Source organism: Schistocerca gregaria, chromosome 5 (assembly GCF_023897955.1).
Source record: "Schistocerca gregaria isolate iqSchGreg1 chromosome 5, iqSchGreg1.2, whole genome shotgun sequence".
Taxonomy (NCBI): domain Eukaryota; kingdom Metazoa; phylum Arthropoda; class Insecta; order Orthoptera; family Acrididae; genus Schistocerca; species Schistocerca gregaria.
The window spans coordinates 492,295,164-492,319,450 of NC_064924.1; the positions used below are offsets into that span (position 1 = coordinate 492,295,164).

The 24,287-nt window shown below is 37.6% G+C and overlaps 1 protein-coding gene across 5 annotated transcripts in view; it reads left to right on the forward strand.

Annotated features, from left to right (window-relative positions):
• LOC126272719 (zip homologous protein 2-like) overlaps nucleotides 1-24,287 on the forward strand; it is a 136,967-nt gene that overhangs the window by 62,569 nt on the left and 50,111 nt on the right. For all 5 annotated transcript variants that reach the window (XM_049975764.1, XM_049975760.1, XM_049975761.1 and 2 more), the window contains exon 6: nucleotides 13,395-13,552. In XM_049975764.1, coding sequence (XP_049831721.1) covers nucleotides 13,395-13,552 — 158 coding nt within the window. The remainder of the gene's footprint in view (nucleotides 1-13,394; nucleotides 13,553-24,287) is intronic.

A 24,287-nucleotide genomic window follows, 5' to 3' on the forward strand; every position in this document is an offset into this window, starting at 1 on the left:
GGTGAAATTTCAATAATAGCTCAGTTTGGTATCTGTAAGGGCTTCTGTGTTGAAAAAACAATAGATGATGTAACAAACTCATTTCTCATAGAATTAAACAAGAAAAATTATGCTGTTGGGGTTATTTGTGGGCTTGCCTTGCCCTGCAGTTTTGTAGATCACAAAACTCTACTATATAAACTAAAAACACATCCCCCTTGCAGAGGATAACATTAACAAGTGATGCTAGAGGAAACAGACTAAATTCGAATAGGGATAACATTAAATATGGTGTCCTGCAAGGTTTGCTGCTTGACCCACTGTCTTATAGCTTTTATTATTGTGGTCTTCAGTCCTGAGACTGGTTTGATGCAGCTCTCCATGCTACTCTATCCTGTGTAAGCTTCTTCATCTCCCAGTACCTACTGCAACCTACATCCTTCTGAATCTGCTTAGTGTATTCATCTCTTGGTCTCCCTCTATGATTTTTACCCTCCACACTGCCCTCCAATACTAAATTGGTGATCCCTTGATGCCTCAGAACATGTCCTACCTACCGATCCCTTCTTCTGGTCAAGTTGTGCCACAAACTTCTCTTCTCCCCAATTCTATTCAATACTTCCTCATTAGTTATGTGATCTACCCATCTAATCTTCAGCATTCTTCTGTAACACCACATTTCGAAAGCTTCTATTCTCTTCTTGTCCAAAGTATTTATCGTCCATGTTTCACTTCCATACATGGCTACACTCCATACAAATACTTTCAGAAATGACTTCCTGACACTTAAATCTATACTCGAAGTTAACAAATTTCTCTTCTTCAGAAACACTTTCCTTGCTATTGCCAGTCTACATTTTATATCTTCTCTACTTCGACCATCATCAGTTATTTTGCTCCCCAAATAGCAAAACTCCTTTACTACTTTAAGTGTCTCATTTCCTAATCTAATTCCCTCAGCATCACCCGACTTACTTTGACTACATTCCATTATCCTCGTTTTGCTTTTGTTGATGTTCATCTTATATCCTCCTTTCAAGACACTGTCCACTCCATTCAACTACTCTTCCAAGTCCTTTTCTGTCTCTGACAGAATTACAGTGTCATCGGCGAACCTCTAAGTTTTATTTCTTCTCCCTGGATTTTAATACCTACTCCAAAGTTTTCTTTTGTTTCCTTTACTTCTTGCTCAATATACAGATTGAATAACATCGGGGAGAGGCTACAACCCTGTCTCACTCCCTTCCCAACCACTGCTTCCCTTTCAAATCCCTCGACTCTTATAACTGCCATCTGGTTTCTGTACAAATTGTAAATATAGCATTTCGCTCCCTGTATTTTACCCCTGCCACCTTTAGAATTTGAAAGAGAGTATTCCAGTCAACATTGTCAAAAGCTTTCTCTAAGTCTACAAATACTAGAAACATAGGTTTACCTTTCCTTAATCTTTCTTCTAAGATAAGTCGTAAGGTCAGTATTGCCTCACGTGTTCCAGTATTTCTATGGAATCCAAACTGATCTTCCCCGAGGTTGGCTTCTACTAGTTTTTCCATTCGTCTGTAAAGAATTCGTGTTAGTATTTTGCAGCTGTGCCTTATTAAACTGATTGTTCGGTAATTTTCACATCTGTCAACACCTGCTTTCTTTGCAATTGGAATTATTATATTCTTCTTGAAGTCTGAGGGTATTTCGTCTGTTTCATACATCTTGCTCACCAGATGGTAGAGTTTTGTCAGGACTGGCTCTCCCAAGGCCGTCAGTAGTTCCAATGGAATGTTGTCTACTCCGGGGGCCTTGTTTCGACTCAGGTCTTTCAGTGCCCTGTCAAACTCTTCACGCAGTATTGTATCTCCCATTTCATCTTCATCTACATCCTCTTCCATTTCCATAATATTGTCCTCAAGTACATCACCCTTGTATAGACCCTCTATATACTGCTTCCACCTTTCTGCTTTCCCTTCTTTGCTTAGAACTGGGTTTCCATCTGAGTTCTTGATGTTCACACAAGTGGTTCTCTTATCTCCAAAGATCTCTTTAATTTTCCTGTAGGCAGTATCTATCTTACTCCTTGTGAGATAAGCCTCTACATCCTTACATTTGTCCTCTAGCCATCCCTGCTTAGCCATTTCGCACTTTCTGTCGATCTCATTTTTAAGACGTTTGTATTCCTTTTTGCCTGCTTCATTTACTGCATTTTTATATTTTCTCCTTTTGCCAATTAAATTCAACATTTCTTCTGTTACCCAAGGATTTCTACTAGCCCTCGTCTTTTTACGTACTTGATCCTCTGCTGCCTTCACTACTTCATCCCTCAAAGCTACCCATTCTTCTTCTACTGTATTTCTTTCCACCATTCTTGCCAATTGTTCCCTTATGCTCTCCCTGAAACTCTTTACAACCTCTGGTTCTTTCAGTTCATCCAGGTCCCATCTCCTTAAATTCCCACCTTTTTGCAGTTTCTTCAGTTTTAATCTGCAGGTCATAACCAATAGATTGTGGTCAGAGTCCACATCTGCCCCTGGAAATGTCTTACAATTTAAAACCTGGTTCCTAAATCTCTGTCTTACCATTATATAATCTATCTGATACCTGCTAGTATCTCCAGGGTTCTTCCATGTATACAACCTTCTTTCATGATTCTTAAACCAAGTGTTAGCTATGATTAAGTTGTGCTCTGTGCAAAATTCTACCAGGCAGCTTCCTCTTTCATTTCTTAGCCCCAATCCATATTCACCTACTACATTTCCTTCTCTCCTTTTCCTACACTCAAATTCCAGTCACCCATGACTATTAAATTTTCGTCTCCCTTCACTATCTGAATAATTTCTTTTATTTCATCATACATTTTATCAATTTCTTCGTAATCTGCAGAGCTAGTTGGCATATAAACTTGTACTACTGTAGTAGGTGTGGGCTTTGTATCTATCTTGGCCACAATAATGCGTTCACTATGCTGTTTGTAGTAGCTTACCCGCACTCCTATTTTCCTATTCATTATTAAACCTACTCCTGCATTACCCCTATTTGATTTTGTGTTTATAACCCTGTGGGCACCTGACCAGAAATCTTGTTCCTCCTGCCACCGAACTTCACTAATTCCCATTATATCTAACTTTAACCTATCCATTTACCTTTTCAAATTTTCTAACCTACCTGCCCGATTAAGGCAGGTAGAACACCAGTTTTCTTTCTCCTGATAACGACATCCTCTTGAGTAGTCCCTGCCCGGAGATCCGAATGGGGGGCTATTTTACCTCCGGAATATTTTACCCAAGAGGATGCCATCATCATTTAATCATAGAGTAAAGCTGCATGCCCTCAGGAAAAATTACATGCGTAGTTTCCCCTTGCTTTCAGCCGTTCACAGTACCAGCACAGCAAGGCCGTTTTGGTTATTGTTACAAGGCCAGATCAGTCAATCATCCAGACTGTTGCCCTTGCAACTACTGTAAAGGCTGCTGCCCCTCTTCAGGAACCACACGTTTGTCTGGCCTCTCGACAGATACCCCTCCGTTGTGGTTGTACCTACGGTACGGCTATCTGTATCGCTGAGGCACGCAAGCCTCCCCACCAACGGCAAGGTCCATGTTTCATGGGGGGGTTTATATCTAAACAAAGTAATTAACCAGGATAGTGGAGAATTCTTAAAAAACTTTAAAGTTTAGCTCTTGGCGCAATTTTATAGCTAAAGGGGAAAACATAACCAACCATCACTCAGCCAGGAGAATAATGGAACAGGCTCACAGCAAACAGCTTAACCCTTAATCTTCTAAATATCCATACTCTCATATTCCAAACAAACAAAAGTGGCTTGCTGGCACCAGAAATAGAGATAAATAGGCACACACTGGATAGGGCACCATGTGTGAAGCTCTTAGGCATCATAATATATAATGACTTGAAATAGCACCAGCATATGGGTAAGTGAATCAAAAATCTCAGTTCTGTTTTCCACATGGAAAGTTCTCTCTCATTGTGTGCACATAGGATTGTACTGCATGTACTTTCACTCAATATTATCCTATGGCATATCATTTGTGGCAGTGCAGCTAATGTCAAAAAAGTATTTGTTCTACAGGAGCCTGCTGTAAGAATATTGTGTCATTGATGATTGTTGTTTCAAGGGTATTAGGCCATGGTCCAATGCATGTTTCTGTGCTTGTATTGTGTAAGAATTTTGTATTAACTTGATAACTGCTCATCTTCAGAAGTCTCTTGAGTGATCAGGGGATTCTTATACTTACATGCCGTACACGTGGTCTACGGTACTGGTGCAAAACTTTTTGAAAAGTTGCCTGTGGGCAACAGATGGCAAACAAAAATCAATGTCGTTCAAAAACAAATGAAAAGAATTCCTCATTAGCTACTTACAAAATTTATTAGAATATACAGGTTCAGGAATATAAATCCTGTTTAATGATTATATTAAACAGGTTTACACTTTGCCAGTATTTAAATAGCTGATGGTGTCAAAGTTACATAAATGCTTTATTTGGAGTAACAGAAAAAACAGCAGCTGAGTTGTATAAACAGAGGAGCAGTGCATCTTTTTTTTTAAAAAAAAATTAGATTAATATATGGACACATAGACTAAGTTATCTCCATAATTATCAGTGTAGATAGATTACCATTGGCCATAATTTGTTGCTAGTGCACTTTGTGTAATTAGCCTGCAGTGGCTGTTCTGCCTGCTAATGTAAAGTGGACATGTTGCACATCTCTGAAGACTCTCCTTCATAACTAGATTTACAAAACACAGGGTATGAATGAATTGTGGAACTGACAACAGATTATGGAGCAGAAATGTATTTAAAACAAAGATTTTCTGTTGATCTTATGGTGGGTCAGATACTGGTGCTATTGAAAGATCATGCGCCTTTCAGTGGTGAAATGTTCTGATAGATAACTTGTACTGTTCTGTGTATTGCCCTTCAAAGGATCTGATTGAAGTAGAGTAGAGAGTATCCACCTGGTATGTGATGCTTTGAAGTAGGATTGGCAAAGTGCTCTGTTCTGAACATGACAGAGGACTGAAATTTTTAAAAAATCAGATGATGTTTGATGGCTCTTCTTTATTTCTTCATTTGTTGTCCTTGGTGTCAACGTATTGCATTGTGATACTGACTGAAAAATGGGGTGTGGAAGTACAACACTGACTACTTTAGATAATGTAGCTGACAAATGCACAGTTGTGTTTCACAGTATTTTACTTTCCCAATAATACACAGTTATATATGGCCTGTGCACTATTGTTTTAACTTTCCATAAGCCTTACAATAGTTTTCTACTGAACATCTATGAGCAGTAAAAACCTAACCATAAAGTTCACAGTTCTTGAAGAACAGAAAGGTACATATGGAGCAGACACTGTCATTGTTTTAACACATGGTCTATTGTGTAATACTTATTTCACACTTAATTTGAAGTGTTGTTGTTGTCTGAAACTTGGCCATGGACTGACTGTCTCGAGACCAAAAATTGGGCCCTTATATATCCTCACAATAATAGGTACTGAAACTATACATTGTTCGAAGTTTAATTTACAGAAGTTACAATTAAAACTTAACTCATTAAATTAACAGAATACATAGAAAACTTCCTTCTTTTTAAAAAGTTTCTTCTACTACAAGAGTTAAGGCGAGTTATTTGTTTAAATCATGAAATTAACAAATATAGTTACACAAACAATACTTTTGACAAAACTGTTAATTTCTTGGGAATTAATAAAGGGCTAGCTTTGCTAACTTGTTTTCGAACAGAGCCAAATAGATCCTTTAAGAATATTATTAGTTGTCCCTCCAAATGTTTATAATTAGTACAGGGTTTATATTTGTTTATATGTCAACAATAGAATTTAAGTTACGAAACAATCGCTGATTTCACCCTGTAATGAAAGTATTAACTAGGAATAGTCAAAATAAATTATAAAATCAATTACATGCATAAAACTAAGCACAAAATTAGATTTGGTGTTATATTCTTTAAAACTGAGGTCAACCTTTCTCTGTAATGGAATTGCGGATTATACTTGCTTATGTTAATGGTAATTAGTTAAAAATGAAAAAACGAAGTTAAGAAGGCAGATGGCAAAACAAGAGGGGAAGTAAAATTAACACGGCTTGCTTTCTCACATCATCCCCTCATTGGATTGACCAGATAGATATTGCAAATAACTAACTGGGCAATTCAGTGACCACAAGTGACCCTAGACAGTGGGTTAAAATTCTACACACACACAAAATCTTATCAAAACTACAACACACGTTTTTTTTTTCCAAATTCATACTTATATGAACTGGCCATATGAAAATCCCCATACAAAATATTTACATACAGTGTATTGCACAAAATATCCACAAGTTATACTTTTACAAAAAATTATGCATCTTCATCATAAGTGATGTCCTTTTTGGGTAAACAAAGATTACATTCAAAGATACATTTCACTTCATACATGTCCTGTCTTGCAAACAAAGTAAAATCCTCGTGGGTTGCAAAAAAACTATACAGTGCACATTGCATCCTCTTTTTTTAAAGGAAATTTCACTTGCTCAATGTTTAGTATTTTCCACAAGCACTTTCACACTTTTAATGAGCTTCAACAGGTCCAAGTGGCAGTTAGTAAGGAAATGCACTGCTATCAGTTCCCTGGGAGGTGGCTCTCCTCCGTCACAGTACATGAAAAAAATCAGACAAAATATCCTACTTTAGTACACTTATTTTTACTTCTAACTTGAATATAAGAAAAAAATTGTTTAACACTAATGGCAAATGATAGACATTACATCATAAATAAATACATTACATAGTTCTCATAACATTACAATAATTAGCATTAAATTTGACTGTAGTACGAAAGGTGAGGACTAGAAATTTTTTTAAATCAATTGCACATTACACAACAAAGCATTACTCTAAGTCATAACTGTCTGAAACTGGTTAAACTTGAAAGATTTGGGTTTATTTACCATTTGCGAAATAGCAAAAACTCAAGATGTGCAGTAGCATAAATATACTAATCATTATGTTATGAAAAAAAGAATAGTCACCATTACATAGCTTAATTACTGTTCAAATCAAAATTGGGCACTGATGACCTAGCTGTTTAGCGGCCTCCACTATAAATCATCATCATCATCAAATCAAAATTAAGGGGATGGAATTTGTACCAAATCATTGCCCCACTTCTTTACTCCACTCTGATCACTACTCTCATTCAACCAGAAAATTAAATCCTCACAAAATGTTACCAAATGGTTGACCTGTCAGAATATCCACACCAGTTTAGCAACACAGTTATCAGTTAATCAGCAAAATTACTGTTCTTTGTCCCAGTATTGCCACTTTAAGCTCATAATTCCTCAGAAAACAAATAGACATTTTCAGATAACCTATAGAGATCCAATGATGCTGCATTATATGACTTGTACCTTATTAAGACATTGCTCTTTCTGCATTCCAGCTGCAGTGTCATGAATTGTACAATATAAACAGTACCCAATGTTGCCTAATTCAAAAAGTAGATCATCAATACAGTTACACCACATTTGTTTGTAATAATGTCTGTTAGCACATTACTTTACTTGCCTTTCTTACCTCATTAGCTAGTGGAGTGCATTCTCAAAAAATATACCTACTGCTGAGACAGGCTCCTTAACCATTAAGACCCTAACATTATACATTATTTCATTATAGTTTTATTATCTAATAAAAAAACACCTGCTCTGCTTATGTAACGTACAATTGATTCTACTGAAAAACACTCCCCAGTAACAGATCCTTATGCTAAGGCAAACTTATCTCTCATTACCGGTCAGACAAAATTATCACTTAGAGAAACTATTACTTCACTGTATTCCATCTAATATATTTGCCTTTACAAATGTCTGCTTGTGTGTGTGTATTACAAGACTTACCAAGCGGGAAAGTGCCGGTGGATAGGCACAATAAAAAAATACACACACAAAATTTCAAGCTTTCGCAACCAGCGGTTGCTTTGTCAGGAAAGAGGGAAGGAGAAGGGCAGATGAAAGGATGTGGGTTTTAAGGGAGAGGGTAAGGAGTCATTCCAATCCTGGGAGCGGGAAGACTTACCTTAGGGGGAAAAAAAGGATAGGTATATACTCTCTCTCTCTCTCTCTCTCTCTCACACACACACACACATATCCATCCATACATATACAGACACAAGCAGACATATTTTTTTAAAAAACAAGAATTCCAAGACTTACCAAGCGGGAAAGCGCCGGTAGATAGGCACAGTAAAAAAACACACAAAATTTCGAGCTTTTGCAACCGGCGGTTGCTTCATCAGGAAAGAGGGAAGGAGAGGGAAAGATGAAAGGATGTGGGTTTTAAGGGAGAGGGTAAGGAGTCATTCCAATCCCTGGAGTGGAAAGACTTACCTTAAGGGGAAAAAAGGACAGGTATACACTCACTCACACACACACACACACACACACACACACACACACACACACACACACACACACACACACACATCCATACACACAGACACAAAGGACTAATTCACTATGATCCGAAATGTGGTTCTCAACAGTTCCATCTACAAGGTCCTCCTTACTTAAGTTTGTAATAACATGGTCAGTACATTTGTGAGAGTCACCTGTAATTCTTGTTGGTGTTGAATTCACATGGTTGTAATTATAGGACTATAATCTATCAATATATCTAAGGTAACTTACACTATTAGTTAAGGAGTCAATGTTCACATCCCCTACTATTATAGTCTGTTTTTTATGAGGTGAGAGTTTATCAATAAGTTCCTCTAAATGGCAAATGAATTCTTCCATGTTACTGTTAGGGGATCTGTACAGGCTAGCTATTATTAAACTGTTATATCTGAGCTTTATTCTTACGGTACTCTTTGATAGCTTGCCAGTAGCATCAATAATATTTATTCCAGAAACATGCATCACTACTTTACCCTCTGTTTTCTTAATAGGTTCAAAAAATGCCTGTGAAATGCCATTCAAGTCACTACCAATGTCCAGTAAACACTTAACATGTATACATTGTGCACTTGCTGTTATTACAGGTTGATACCCTTCAGTACACTTTTTTTTACTTATCATGTGATCTTCTTTGTGAAACAAATCCTCATTAATCTTTTCTCTGGAAAAACTATCATCCTGCTTACCAAAATGATTATCAGACTTACTTTTTCTGTGCTTTAGATTTTGTACCTCTTCCAAGTTTTTCTCCATTTCTGTCAATTTTGAATCTACATTTTCATTTACTTTTACCAGTTTTTCCTCTACCACTACTGCACACTTGGTTTCTACATCCGTTTCAAAATCATTTTTAACCTGATCAATTTGGTTCTCAAGTGTAACCCTATTTTCAGCACATTGTTTCTCAAAAACCTCCACCTTCCTACTACTGTCATCACAAAGTTTATCTCTCTCTTCTACACATTTACAACTCAATGTTAATTTCTTATTAGTATTGAGTATTATTTTCTTTATCTTTTTGTCACAATCTTTCCCTAATGCCTCAACTTTCTTATTTAATTCTCAAAGACTAGAGCTAATTACCTTAATTTCCTTTTTAATTTCAGTTCATCTTTTAGGCTAGTCATGTCAGTCTTAATACTACGAATGTATCATAATATTTTCAACCCTACTAATGTCTTTTTTCATACTACTAATGTCTTCTTTTGTACTAATATTATTCAAACTAATCATAATTTGCCTTAACATCGCTTCCAAATTTTCGTCTGCCATAAACTTTTGCCCTTGCTGACTTTCGCTACTAGGTTCCTCCTCCTTAACCTTAATGATTTCAACCACTTCAGTACTGTTTTTGTCCGTTTTCCTCACATCACCACACACTTTAGATGACGCTTTTATCATTTCATCTACAATACGACTTTTGTCCCCATAATTCAAAGTTACATTCATGTCTGATTTATGAGCACTGTTGTCTACTGAACCAAGCCACTGCTGTGCCTTGCCTCACATCACACTGTCTTGTACATTAAGGCCACTCATTATGTATCACTTAATATGAAATGGCTTTTGGTATGAAATTACCTTGTTTTTAAATCATTCGGCTGCTGCTGCTGCAGTTGTCATCTTGATTTGTAGTCTGCTGCGAGTTGAAATTCTCTTGGTGAGGCATCTTGTTTATCTTGGTGAGCTGTATCCACCTGCATGCTGCTTGACTGCTCCTGTACTCAATAGCTCCTTCCATAGAACCCGCTCACTGATTGGTTGCTATTATACTGTGGCGATGAAACCCATGCACTGATTGGCTGTTGCACCACTGCACTGTAAACCGCTGTTGAGTTCACTGTTCAAAATTCGTGAGTCGTCTTTTATAGTGGCTACCTACAATATTCCTCACATTGGGGCACGATATGTGACAGTTCTACTTCTTTATTTCTTCATTTGTTGTCCTCAGTGTTGACATACTGCATTGTGATACTGACTGAAAAATGGGGTGTGGAAGTACAGCAGAGACTACTTTAAATAATGTAGCTGACAGGTGCATAGTTGCATTTCACAGCATTCTTACTTTGTCACAGATGCAAGAGTCATTGTGGAAGACATGGACTCTAATGTAAATAATTTAGCAAATAGGGGATTCAGTTTGTGACACAAAACTCTTTATTATCAGGAGATAAATCTCAAATCTGATCACACATTTTAAAGTCTTAGCACATAAAGTAAACAAATAGCTTTCTTAGATACATCACATTAATACTCTACAGAAGAAACCCCATGCTTCAGTTTTTTGTAAGAATAATCACCATTCTCTCTGATGTTGAAATGTGAATCATCAATGGCTTTGCTTACTTTCACTTTATTATCTCCTGTGGACTATGTTTTGGCACAACTCTTTGCCCTTACATAAAAATATTCTCACCTCAAGACATTTTCTGGTGTCAGTTCATAAACTTCATGCAGACCATTGTTTAACTGTCTTGGAATTCTAACTTTGCCATTTCTGACACATACATGTTCATGGGCCTGTGGTTAATAATTTAGACATATTCAAAAATAACTACACAAATCAGTCATTGAACATTCAACACAAAAACAATGTACACTTTCATAACACTTCCTTAACTTTAGTAATACAGGTGTTTACTATTTTGTTTGTTATGCTTTCAGTAGATTTCCTGGAGACCTCAAAAAATTGAGAGATAAACTTCAGATTTTAAAATATAAGTTGAAAAGCTTCTTTCTAATAACATTCCTTTTCTTTTGTAAGGAGCTGTTAATAGTAATTCAAAGCATTTTGGTGTAATGTGTTAATCATTTGTGCATATTATCACATGTATTTAGTTTTCTTATTTGTTTTTTAATGTTTTGAAGAATTATGTATTGTCGTATTTCATGACTGAGATATTTTGTCTAACTTACTCCCAAGGAACATGAGACAAATAAATAAGCTGAGAATGAAATATAGTGTATGAGAGGTGGAATTAAGTTGAATTAAATGTCTCATCAACAATGTACTACTGGAGTCATGATACAAAATAAACTGATGGACAGAGAAAAGCTTATCACTTCCTAAATTCTTGCTGCTCATGCTGCCACACCAAGCATGACCTTTTAATTAATTAGCTTTTTACTAACATTATTTCCAATACCTTTTTCAGACAATATTCACATATACTGCAAAATGTACCTGCAAAAATATAATTGTGTGACACATAGCTCAGGGGATATGACTTCATAAACACTGAGATGTATGAAAAACTGCTGCATCATGTATTACATTTTGATTTATTACTTCTTTACTACTAACTTTATTCACAACACATTTTGAAGACATGCTTCACGTTCACCATTGGATGTACCTGCAAAATTATATCATTTTATGACACTCAGTGCAAGAGATATTGAGTATAAACATTGAGCTGTGTAACAATGGAACTGCAGGGTGAAATTCACAAGAGATAGACCATAAATGTGTGTACAAATATGAGTGAAATATGTTAAATATATATGTGACAAGTAAGTAGATAATAAGAGCTGTGTGTTTGAGGTGGGGTTGGGGGGGGGGGGAGGGGGGAAGTTCCTTCAAAACCTCTGGATCGATTTGAACCAAGCTTGGTATTCTTATTACCTGCTGTCTGGAAAGTAATATTGTGGCATAAGAATGAGCAACCTCCTATTGGGGTCAGGGGTGATAATGTGGAGAGAGAAAGGGGAGAAAGAGATGGAAGGGTGGGGAGACAGACAAACAGAGAGGGGGAAGGAGGAGGTGGGCACAGATAATGGGGAGGGGAGGTGGGACGAGATGGACACAAAATGAACTGAGAATGGAAAGTGGAGGAGGTGGACAGAGAAAGAGGAGGAGATGGTCAGGGGAAGGGGTTGGAGGAAATGGAAAGAGAAAGGAGATGAGATGGACTGGGAAGGGGGGAGAGGGGGTGGATAGAGAAAAGAAGGAAGATGAGATGGACAAAGCGAGGGAGATGAGAAACTGAACAGAGAAAGGGGGAAGGAGGAGAAGGACTGGGAGGGAGAGGAGGAGATGGACAGAAGGGGAAGGAACAGATCGACAGATGAGGGAGGAGCACAGATGATATAATAGAGAGGGAGGAGCAGACGGACAGAGAGATGGGGTAGCAGATGGACAGGGAGAGGAACAGGAGGAGATGGACAGAGAGTGGGAGCAGGAATAGACAGACAGGTGATGAGTGATGAACAGGGAGAGAGGGGAAGAGTAGGTGAACAGGGAGGGGAGGTGGAGGGTATAGTCAGAGAATGGTGGTGAGGAGATAGGAGAGAATGAGATGAGCAAAGGGGAAGGAGCACATGAACAGAGGGAAGAGGCACACATGGAAGCAGAGAGGAAAAGAAGCAGATGGACAGAGAGAGGGGCGCTAAGAGATGATTTCTTACAGTTGGGGATGGACAAGGTGGATAGAGACGACGGAAGGAAGAGATGGACAGATAAAAGGAGGAGGAAGTGGGCAGGAGAGAAGGAAGGAGGAGGTGGATTAAATAGACATCAGGACACTGCCTGGTATTCGGCTAATAATTTTTTTAAACTATAAGGTATCAAAACCAGAAAAGCAAGTTGAAGAAGTGAAAATGTTTAAAGCATATTCACTCAGTCAATTTTCAGTTTTAAGTGATAGTTCATGGCTAATACAAAGGGATAACATATAAATCTAAGTTACTTTGCTGTGTCAGGAGAATGTAAATTTGTGTAAATACATGTGGATATGTATGCTCTGAGGAAGAGACAAAATTCATAAGCTCAGCTACTATTTTCTTTTTGTTAACAATAAGCATAACTATCATCCCACATATCCACTATACTTCCATATATACACTAATTTAAGTCCTTGGACATGATTTCTTACGTATCCTTCAACTATTGTTTTCCTGAATCCTTCTACATTTTGATTTATATTTAGTACTGATTTTTAGGCATCACAGCTACAGAGAACCCTCATGACAACCAACAGGATTTCTCTTCCACGAAATTTGTCTCCAAACACGTCATTGCCTGAGTTTTCACCTTATAGAATTGGTACACTTGCAACATCCACGCCAGTCAGCAGAATCAACTGTGGTTCTGCAACCAGGTAAATCTCTCCAGCATCAAACCAATCTAAAAAAGGACCAGTTTTCACTTGTAGTATATATTTCTATTTATTTTTAATATTTGGAATAAAAATCACAGAATTGGTGCAAATATATTGTTTTTACAGAAATCCATCTCATTTACATAATGTTTCGAATGACACTTAAACATTGCTGTAACCTTTAATTAAAGGATTAGTGAAACTGAATTTTAAGAAGCATCATACAAATATAAGAGAGTACTAACATGAGAATACATCACATGGGCAGGTAACACTTACTTCATTATACATAGTACAAATAGCATACCTTATTTCATTAACAGAAAATTAGGAGTTGCTAATTATTTGTAAAATTGTTTATGAACTGAATACACACACTTAGGTTGTAGAATAATAATTCAATGTGTGAGGTTCTTCCCAGATTGCAGTATTTTAGGGGTAGTGACCATGTAGAGCTGGTGACACTCTTGGTATACAACAGAGTTAAAAAAGTAATAAATAAAAGTACATACTAAAACAACAATGAAATTATCTTGTGAGTGCTTATAAAAAAGGCAATATTGCAGCATAGAACCTAGAAATATTTTTCTTTTGTCTCCTACTATTCAAATGTGAATTATAAAAGAAAGATTTCCTGCATTTATGCCCAGTCTATATAAGAAATAGGTTCTCCAAAATTAAATTATCTTCATATACTGGGACAATATCCAGTAAAAGAGAGGACCAAAATGGAGGAAAATCACAGTGCGGTAGGACAATATGAAAAGCAACAATCAAATGGTGAAAATCAACGAGAATAAAAAATGAAAAATTAGGTGTGGCATTCAGGACAAGAGAGATCAGTTAAGACAGGGCAGTCTGAACACTGCAAACAAAGATGAAGGATAAACAAGTAGTAATGAATAAAGAGAAAGATGAAGTAAATGGTATTACTTTTACAGAGATAAGATCTAACAGACAGCATCAAAAACATTCCATAATGCAGACATAAGCAAAATTATGCTAAAACAGTTCTGCAATTAAGCTATTTATATTAACACTAAAAGAATTTTTTATAAATAAAAATATTTTTAAACTTCTATTATCTACACAGAATTGCAAACAGCCATTTTTTCACTCATCCCATATGCTGAGTCTTGTTACCACACTTTTTCTTTCTATCTCTTATGAACAGAGTGTCACTTCTCCCAAGCATTTGAAAAAAGAGAAACACCAGCAGAAAAATTCTCAGACAGCTCATTGTGCCTGTCAGCATCTCATCGTGTTATCTTTACGATGACTATGGGGAAGTTATTGTGTGAAATGCAACATGCAATTACAAGCACTTTGTTGGTCAAATTAAGCTGTTTTTCATGTGCTAGTGATTCTTAATTCTTGGAATATAGTTACATATATCACTGTTCAACTATGCAGAACAATCAATTTTTATATGTATGATTTTTGCTAGTACTTCAGAAAAAAAAAATTTACTCAGAGAGTTCTGATGATTTGAGATATTCACACACTCTTCAACATCAATGATCTCAGTGGAGGATTTGGAAAACTGAGCCAGTAGGAATCTGGAAATTTTAGAGAACATAATTTATTGATCAACAGGAAAAAAACTAGGTGTACCAAATTTTGAAGCAAACAGAACTAATAGCTCAGAGGAATTTCTTCTGAGCATTGTGATGCAGACTTAGAAGAAGTAGACTCTAATAGGTTTCTGAGAATTGAGGTGGACGAATTTCTGGCATGGGAAAACCAAATTGATAAGATCTGTTCAAAAATAAGTACAAATATATTCTTAATGAAAAGAATATGCTACATGGTGAACACAGAAACCTTGCTAAAGTTTAGCAAGGACTTATCTTCCCTCACTAGACCAGTATGGGGAGGAGCAGCAGATGTACACATTCAGATAATCTTAAAACTTCAAATGAAAGCCATCACATGCGTATCTAAGCTAATGCCATGGCAATGCTACATAAACAAATTCAAATAATTGAAAATATTGACTGTGCCAACTTTGTACATACATGATACAATACTTCTTTTAATGGAAAACTGCACAGCACCTCTAAACAGAGATTTACATGACCACAACACAAGAACTAGAGATAACTACTATATTTGCAGCAAAAGTTTGAAAATGACAGATAGAGACCCTATAAATGCAGGAAGCTTATTTTATAACAGATTGCCACTTAGCATAAAGAGCATAAAGGAAGTGAGCACCTTCAAAAGAAAACTGAAGGAACGTCTCATCTCTGGATGCTGGTATAAGGTAAAGAAGTACTTGCAGGCAAATCCATGTGACAAATGTTAAGTTGGAAATGGAGTAAAACACTTTCTTTTTCTGTGGAAACAAATTTCCTGGAAGAAGGAAGTGGAAAACAAAGTGTGGTGCAGAAAATACAGGAGAGAACATAAAGACTAACTTTATTGGTGCAGATATAATTTAAGTGAGTTTTCTCTATGTGTACATGTCAAAATATTTTCTGCAATGTAGCTATCATATATGACCTAAAAATTAGTTTTTATTTTGTCTAAATATGTTAGTATTTTTCAGCAGTATGGCAAAAAATATGTAACTTTGTAGTCTTTCCTTAAGTATATAAGACTGTTACATAAATTAATGTAGACTGTTAGTACATTTTGTCATTGTATGTTAATATTGATTATCTATGACACATTATTACACAAAAATTGTTTTTGTGTAAATGACAAATTTTAGAGAAATTTGTTTTATTTCTGTATAAAACTGCTAACATGACATGTCTAATATCATTGTAAAATATGATTTATGGACAGAATAGAAAAGAATAGAATAGAAACTTTATTATCACATAACATGTCATATAAAATCAGGTGATTGGAACATAGGTGACTCGTCATTTGAAGCTACTTCTAATTGTAAGTTTACAGAATAATTACAGGTATTCTGTAATTTTAAGTACCACAAAATCATTTAAAATAATCATGTTGAAAACAAAGTAAAATTAAGAATAAGTATTAAAAGTACTTTTTTAGCCTGACAGAATAAAATGTAACATCAGGCACAGTTATTTGTGACAGTCAAGTCATAAATTCTACTACACTGTAATAATGTTTACTTGCTAGGTATTTTTTTAAGTTATGTCCAAATTCTACTGGTTCATATTTTTAAAATTTTTCACAGACTTTATTTCCCAGTGTCATATCCATATGGTAAGATGTCTTCTCCAGCAGTTTTAGCCTGTGAGTTGGTAACTTATTCTGTATTTGTTTCTTGTTTCAGAATTGTGCTTAAACAGGTTATCCTCAAAATGTTGTGGGTTTTATTTAGAAAACTTAATTGTCTCATAGACATATAGCACAGAAACATTCATAAGATCAAGGGCCTTGAACAGATGTCTGCACAATTGTCTTTTTTCTGCACCTGCCATGGCTCTGATGATTTTGTTCTGTAGCTTAAAGACTCTCTGTAAGTTTGTTTTCTCTGATCCCCCAAAAATTATACCATATCTAATCATAGATACAAAGTATGCATGATACACAACTTTTTTGACTGGTGTTTCTGTTATACTGCTTATAACATTCATTGCAAATATCAGACTATTTAGACAGTGACACGTGGCATCTATGTGGTCTGTCCATGATAAATTTTTGTTCAGCATTACACCTAGAAATTTGGTACACTTTGTGGTGGTGAGATGGTTGTCCTCATATGGTATTTCTAGTATATCCTGTAGAGCTCGTTTTGTGGTAAAGTGAATGATTTGTGTCTTTGTTAGATTTAATTTCAGACCATTATTTCTCACCCAGGCTTCAATTTGAGCCAGAGATTGCTGAAGATTAATTTTCACTTTGCTTGCAACAGACTATTAAAAAGTAAACTAAATTAATCTAAGTTAAACTGGACTTCAGGAGTTGGATTTGCTGTTCACAATAAAATAATGCTGGCTGTGGATAAATGGTCTCCACTAAATGACTACATCTGCTGGATGATTTTAAATGCTAAACCATACAGGACCTGCTCAGCCAACTGTCATGCTCCTTCAGAGGATGGTGATGAAAAAACAAACAATATTTTCTACCTTGAGCTTGAGAATGGATTACCATGACAATCAATCCTGTTGGTAATAGAAGACTTTGGTACCCAAGTGAGAACAGAAGATGAGTATTGTCCAACAGTTGATCCTGACTGTATCCATGAAACAAGCAACGAAAATGACATCAGGTTGAGTAACTTTGCCAAAACAATGAGAAGGGCCGTTAGAAGCATGTACTTCCCTGAAAAATAGTTCAGGAGGTTACCTTGATGTCCCCAGATGGGAATACAATGAATGAACTTAACTATGTTCTAAATGATGAAGGACATTGTACAATGAACGAACTTAACTATGTTCTAAATGATGAAGGACATCATGGAAGTGTTGAAAATGTAGAAACCTTCCTTGGGGTATATATGAATTTGTCTTTCTTGGTGGCAGTCAGACAGTCTGAAACTGTTTATCAAGTGGCAAAGTAATGCTGAAATTATGGTCTGCTTTGAAAAAGATAAATTGGAAGATGTCAAAGTGTGATAGCACTATGAAGATAAAATCGCACAACACCAAACAATGTCAGAGGATCCTAACAATGTCAAGGGCACAGGGTTGGTATTGTGAAATGCAATGTCAGTGAGTGCACATGAAGAGTTCATTTGCAATCCAAAAAGCAGAAGCAAACCTTGGTTCAAAGAGGAATGTCAGGAATCTGTAGAGACCAGAGCAGCAAACAAACCAAAATAGTTGATTGTAGGGGAGGCATAATACAAATCAGTTCATAAGGAAGAAGGAACAAGAACACCGTGAATGTCTGTTGATAGCAGTTGCAGGAATTAGTCATCATGTTCTTATTTCTAGGCCTGAAGATTTTCCAGAGGGGTCTACTGACAATATACTGTTGGTTCTAGAGAATGAGACCAGTGAAGTGGTATGACCATCAGAGCAGGCAAACTTTTTTCGAAACCATTTTGAGAAATTACTGAATCATGACATTTCAACAAATGTGACAACTCAGATGTGGGCTGAGTTTGATACAGTAAAATTCTCTGAACCATTAGAAGAAGGAATCTACAATATTATGAAATGGATAGACTACTACTCACCATAAAGATGACATGTTGAGTTGCATACAGGTACAACAAAAATACTGTTGTTCACTTGGATTTCAACCAAAGCCTTCTTCGGAAAAGAAAAAAAAAACACACACACAAGCAAGCACACCTCACACATACATGACTGCTCCCCCCATTTGCAGTGGCATTTTCAGTCAGCTTTCTAACACATCCTGGGAAAATGTCTTCTCTTGCAAACTGAAAAAGTGCAGTTTTTTTTCTTTTCAAAGTTGCATTTTTTGGGACGTGCACTTAGCAAACCCTCATCCCTGCAGGTGACCACATCAAAGTCATCATTAACCTGCTGGCGCCCAAGGACTTGAAGGAGCGAACTTTACCAGGAGGGCATTAAGTTTTTCTGGTATGTGGATTGTCAACAGGCTTTTCAGTCCCTCAAGCAGTGCTTGTGCTCTGCTCCCTATCTGGCTTCTTTTACACCAGGTAAACCTTTAACCTTGGGCTTCCATGTGTCCCAGTATGTCATTGGTGCAGTCGTGACACAACAGAATCCAGATGGCTCTGAAGACCCCATAGCTTATGTGTCAAAGATCCTATCTACTAGGCAGCATAATTATTGACTTTGTGGAAAAAGGGTTGCTAGTAATTATGGTTGAAGTTAAAAAGATTCCTCCTCATCATTGGCGACAAGCTACTGGTTTCCTTATATGGCCCTTTTTCCAAGCTGCCAGATAGTACTGCTCACTGATTGCAGATGTGGGCCCTCTTACTCAGTAGTAATGATATTCAATACCACTCCACCACCTGGCATATCAATGCTGATTAACTCTCACAGCTACTAGTTGCACCTGGTCTGGTGTTTGATTGGTAGGAGGCTCTAGTGTTCACATTAGATGATACCTTGCAGCAAAATGTTCAATTTTCTCTTGACAGCTCTTGAGGTCATGACTACCATGACCACTGATCCGCTTTCCTGGACAATTGTTTTGGCTGTCCAGAGTGTGTCTCTTTTGGTGCAGATCCGGCATAGCATATGTTTTTTCTCCTATGAGATTGACTCAATGTTGCCTAGGGGGTCTTCATGCTTGCCATGGAAACACAATGCTGCTCAGTGATCATCCCCCAGAATTGCGTCCCTATGTACTCCAGGTCTTGAGATATGACTCGCATGAAGATGTTTGTGTGACATCACGTCTACTGGCTGGTGATTGATCATGACATCGAACACCTGGTGTGGGCTTGATGGGCCTGTGCACAGTTTTCTTTTTAATTGATCCAGGAGCACCTTAGGACAGAGTGCATGTTGATTTCACAGGTTCAAATTTGAGCAGCATGTCATTTTTGGTTTTAAATGCAGTATCCAATTTCCCGTGCATAGCCAGGCTGTCCTCCACATTATCGACTGCCTCTGTACATATGTCATCAGTTATTTTTGCCATCGAGGGACCCCCAGGAACCTTGTATTTGATAACGGTAGGCAATTTGTGTGATGAGAGTTTGAAGACTTTTGTGTTTGCAGTGATAACCAGCATCTGAAATCTGTCCAATTTCACCCAGTTTCTAACTTGGACATGGAGTGCTTCTTACCTACATTCAAAAGACCCAAAGAAGAAATCTATGTCTGCCTCTTCCCATAATGATGCAATTGTTGAAAGTTTGGCAGAATGTCTACATGGGAGCCAGACACAGCATCTCCTGGGTTTGTTGCATCACTAGTTGCATGCTATGAGCCACTGAGGCCTCTCATATTTTTCTTTCAGGGCTACAATTTAGGCCTGGTCCTTTGGCAAGCAACAGGAGTGACTGCAGGGTGTTGTGATCCATCACAAAGGTTAGCAGTTGTTTGTGATGGATGTCAGTAGAGAGCAGCTAATCCACAATGAAAATTAGTTGTTCCTGCACCCTATTAGGGCATCACCACCATAGTCTTGCATTGAGCTGGGACATAACTGGTCGTGATGTTATTCTGGGGGCAGGCTCCCACTTGCAGTGTTGTGCCTCCCTGTTGCTGCCAATCTAGCACCCACCACAGTCCTCCCACTGCCTGAAGCTTTGGTCCCCAGTGAGGCTCATGTCTGTGCCTGTCAACGTGGAGCCCATGGATTTTGACCATTCTCCTCCCTCTCTGCCTCATCCCGAACCTCATTGGTGGAGGTGGCCTCATTTCAACTGCTGCTTGTGGGCCCCATGTTGCCCTAGACCCTGTCCTTCCAGCAGAGCCAGCGGCACCAACCTTACTTCCATTGGTGATCAGTCCACTGCCGGGTTCTCTGGTGGCCTTTACAGTCCTGCACCACAGGTTACACCTCAAGACTGGTAATTTTTGGCCCTGTGGCCATTTCAGGAGAGAGGGACTTAGTATCCCTTCCAGTAGACATAGTGTTGGAAGTAGATAAGTTGCAAAGGGTATCACAGCGGAGTAGTGTGGAAACCTGCCATGGTGGGCACATGTGATGTGTAGTATGGGCAGAACTGCTGACAACAGTGTTTATCCACATGCAGCAGTAAGCTGAGCAGGCCAGTGCTAATGCTGAGTTCAAACACCACGGAACTCACTTTGCAGTTCACGCTGAGTGTTGCTGAGTGATCAGTCGTCCACTGCCCATGCCAGCTGTGTGTTTAGTTTTTCCCCCTGCACATCTCTAAGTGGCTTCAGATACTCTGCTTCCCCATAGATTGACTCACACAGCAAATATTTTTCCCTCCCCAGAGTTCTGTTCCTCAGTTATTGTCAAGTCATCATTGGCCAACAATGTACCCACCCTGACAGAAATGTATAGCAGTGTTATCATGCCTGTGCAGATACTAAAATTCAAATCATGTCTGATATCACAGAAGAATAAGATTGAGCTGTACATAACACCAGTACAGCCAGTACTTTTGTATGGTTATGAAACCTGGGCAATATCAGCAGTGACTGAAGAAATAGTGTGCATCTTCAAGAGGAAGTTCTTTTAAAAGATCTATGGAGGGAAGGGGAAGGTAAACAAGAATGAAGAATGAAAGGAAGCCACACAATGGCTGACTATTAGGTCAGAAGAGGTTACAGCGATTTGGCCACATCTTTCAAGCTGATGGATTCCTCCCTCAGTCGTCCCTTCTCAACATGCTGTGAAAGGCCCAAGGGATCATCCTTAAACAAGTGGAGCTGATAGTTGTGATAGATTAAGCTTGAGGCCGGCAACAATAGACTACCTTTTGCAGTAGATATGTTCGCTGTTGCAACTGGCTGACATTCCTTCTTTATTGTGCTTTTTCTAATGTATTCTTTAATAATATTTTTCATAGTGCACAGTTTATTAATTTCCTTCTGTAGAGTTTTTTCTTTTGTTTTCCTGATGATGCATTGATGCAATAAATGGTGATGATGATGCTGAAGGTGTCTGTTTCCAATACAGGGTGATTATAATTAAAGTTCCAGTTTCAAAACACCATAAAAAAATTGCTGTTCAGAATGACATCACATTTGAATGGAATATTGTCAAAGAAGGGGGGAACATTGTGAAAACAAAACAAAAAAATCCCACTAGATGGTGCTGTAATCATCATAATGTAAATTGGTTCAGTTACAAAATCGTAATACGAAGGCTATGGTGTGAGTTGCACATTAAACCAGCAGTACTATGCAATGTGCATGACAGCGCATGTTTGCCATTCAATGGTTGCTGCGCTGTTAGATAGGTAAGCCCTTCCACCATAGCAGGATTGTGCCACATCAGATGGGAAAAATCAGCTTTTTAATTGTCCTGAGGCAGAAAACTTTATAAAAAGCAACCATAACATCAACTACAAATTTTCCTGAGGCCTGAATATAAAGCAACAATAAGTTGCTAGTTGTCATGAGAATGGTACAAGACATGGTCAATATGCCATCTCCGTTTTCTGCCACAAATTGCAATTGAGAAGCAGCACGCTCCACAACAGATCAGAGTGTCTCATGGATGATATTCAGAATGTGTTGTGCAATTATTTCCTTCAGTTCAGCTGCATTTGTAATTGGAGCAGTGAACACAGAATCTTTCACGTAGTCTCGTAACCAGGAGTCACAAAGCTTAAGATCATGTGATCCAGACAGCAAGGCTGTAAGGAAATGATGGCTGATAATTCTAGCATTTCTAAAATGCCTCTACAGCCGCTGCTTCACTGGCTGTGCACTACAAGGAGGAGCATCATCTTGCATAAAAATCATTCTACCCACACATTCGCACTGTTGAAGGATTGGAATGATGCTCAGGTGCAGAAGACTCTCATAGCATTTAACAGTGATAGTACAGATAACAGGACCTGCAGGAGCCATTTCCTCTTTTTTAAAAATCCAGAATGGAGCAATACTAAATGATGTGATGGCAGATTTTCTGTTGCCCATATTTTGCACTTCTCTGTATTGACATGTGCTTGGAGATGGAAATGAGCTTTGTTTTGTCCACAGAATATTCCATGGACATACATTGTCCACTTCCATATAAGCAAGAAATTCTAGAGCAGACATTTTCCTTACTAGCAGGTCAGCATGAAGCTAATTTTGTATGGATAGCAATGCAGGATGTTTCATAGAATGTTCACAGGTAAGTCTAAATATTAGGCAATTCTATGTGTACTTCATGTTTGCACACCACCACTCGATCCATCCTGCAATGCCCCATTTTCTACTGACATGAGATCAGTTGTTTTCCTTCCTCTGCCACACTGCACTATGAAAGCATCTGTCTTTTTTTAATTTTGTAATTAATTTCTCCAGTCCCTTGGCACACATTAGACCAATGCCTTTTTTCATACCTTGAGTGTCCAGAACTTCTATAGAGCTGCTGTCCCACAGTCACTGTTCTTGTGAAAGAACTTTACCAGCAACATATGATCATCAGTGAGACAGTCAAGCTAAGTATCTCAGTTGGAAACTGAGGATCAGCCATGTACCCTGCATCTTCTGTTTAGCATATTCTGCCACTTATTACTCCATCTAGTGGTAACATTTTCGTTAATTATCTTTGTTTCCATAATGTTTCCCCCTTCTTCAATAATATTCCATTTAAATTTTATGTCATTTTGAACAGTAGTTCATTTTTAAAGCATTTTGACATTGGAACTTCAACTGTGTAGTATGTATGTAATGTACCTACAGTGGTGGAACTGTTAATACATTTGGTTCTCTGTATACTATGTTGAAGGATTGTCATGGTGGCAAATCAGCAATGAAACTAATCACTTTCTTTTGTAGTTTAACAAATTGTTGTATCTCTTACATGCTGTGATTTGTTATACTAGAATAATAATGCAGTTGATGTGGTTATTAATGCCACAGTACTATGTCTACAACGGTTCAAAATTTTCTTAAAGAACCACTCATTTTCATGTAATTTAGAGTAATTTTTATTTTATAACTTCATTGCTTTAGGATTCTTCATACTTAGTAAGTTTTTGTAATGAAATACTATGAAATACACAGTAAAAGTCTTAGAAAAACCCAGAAATAGACTACGTACCATGGAATGTGATTGGGGAGTTGAGGGCTGGATTTTACTGACTTATAGTCAGTTGAGCTGAATATTCTTTTTTATTTAAATGTTTAACAGAAAATATGTCAACCTGTGTCTTCGGGACTTCTGCTTCTTAGCCTGTGGGGGCAATGATGGGCAAATGCAGAAAGGCTGCAAATGG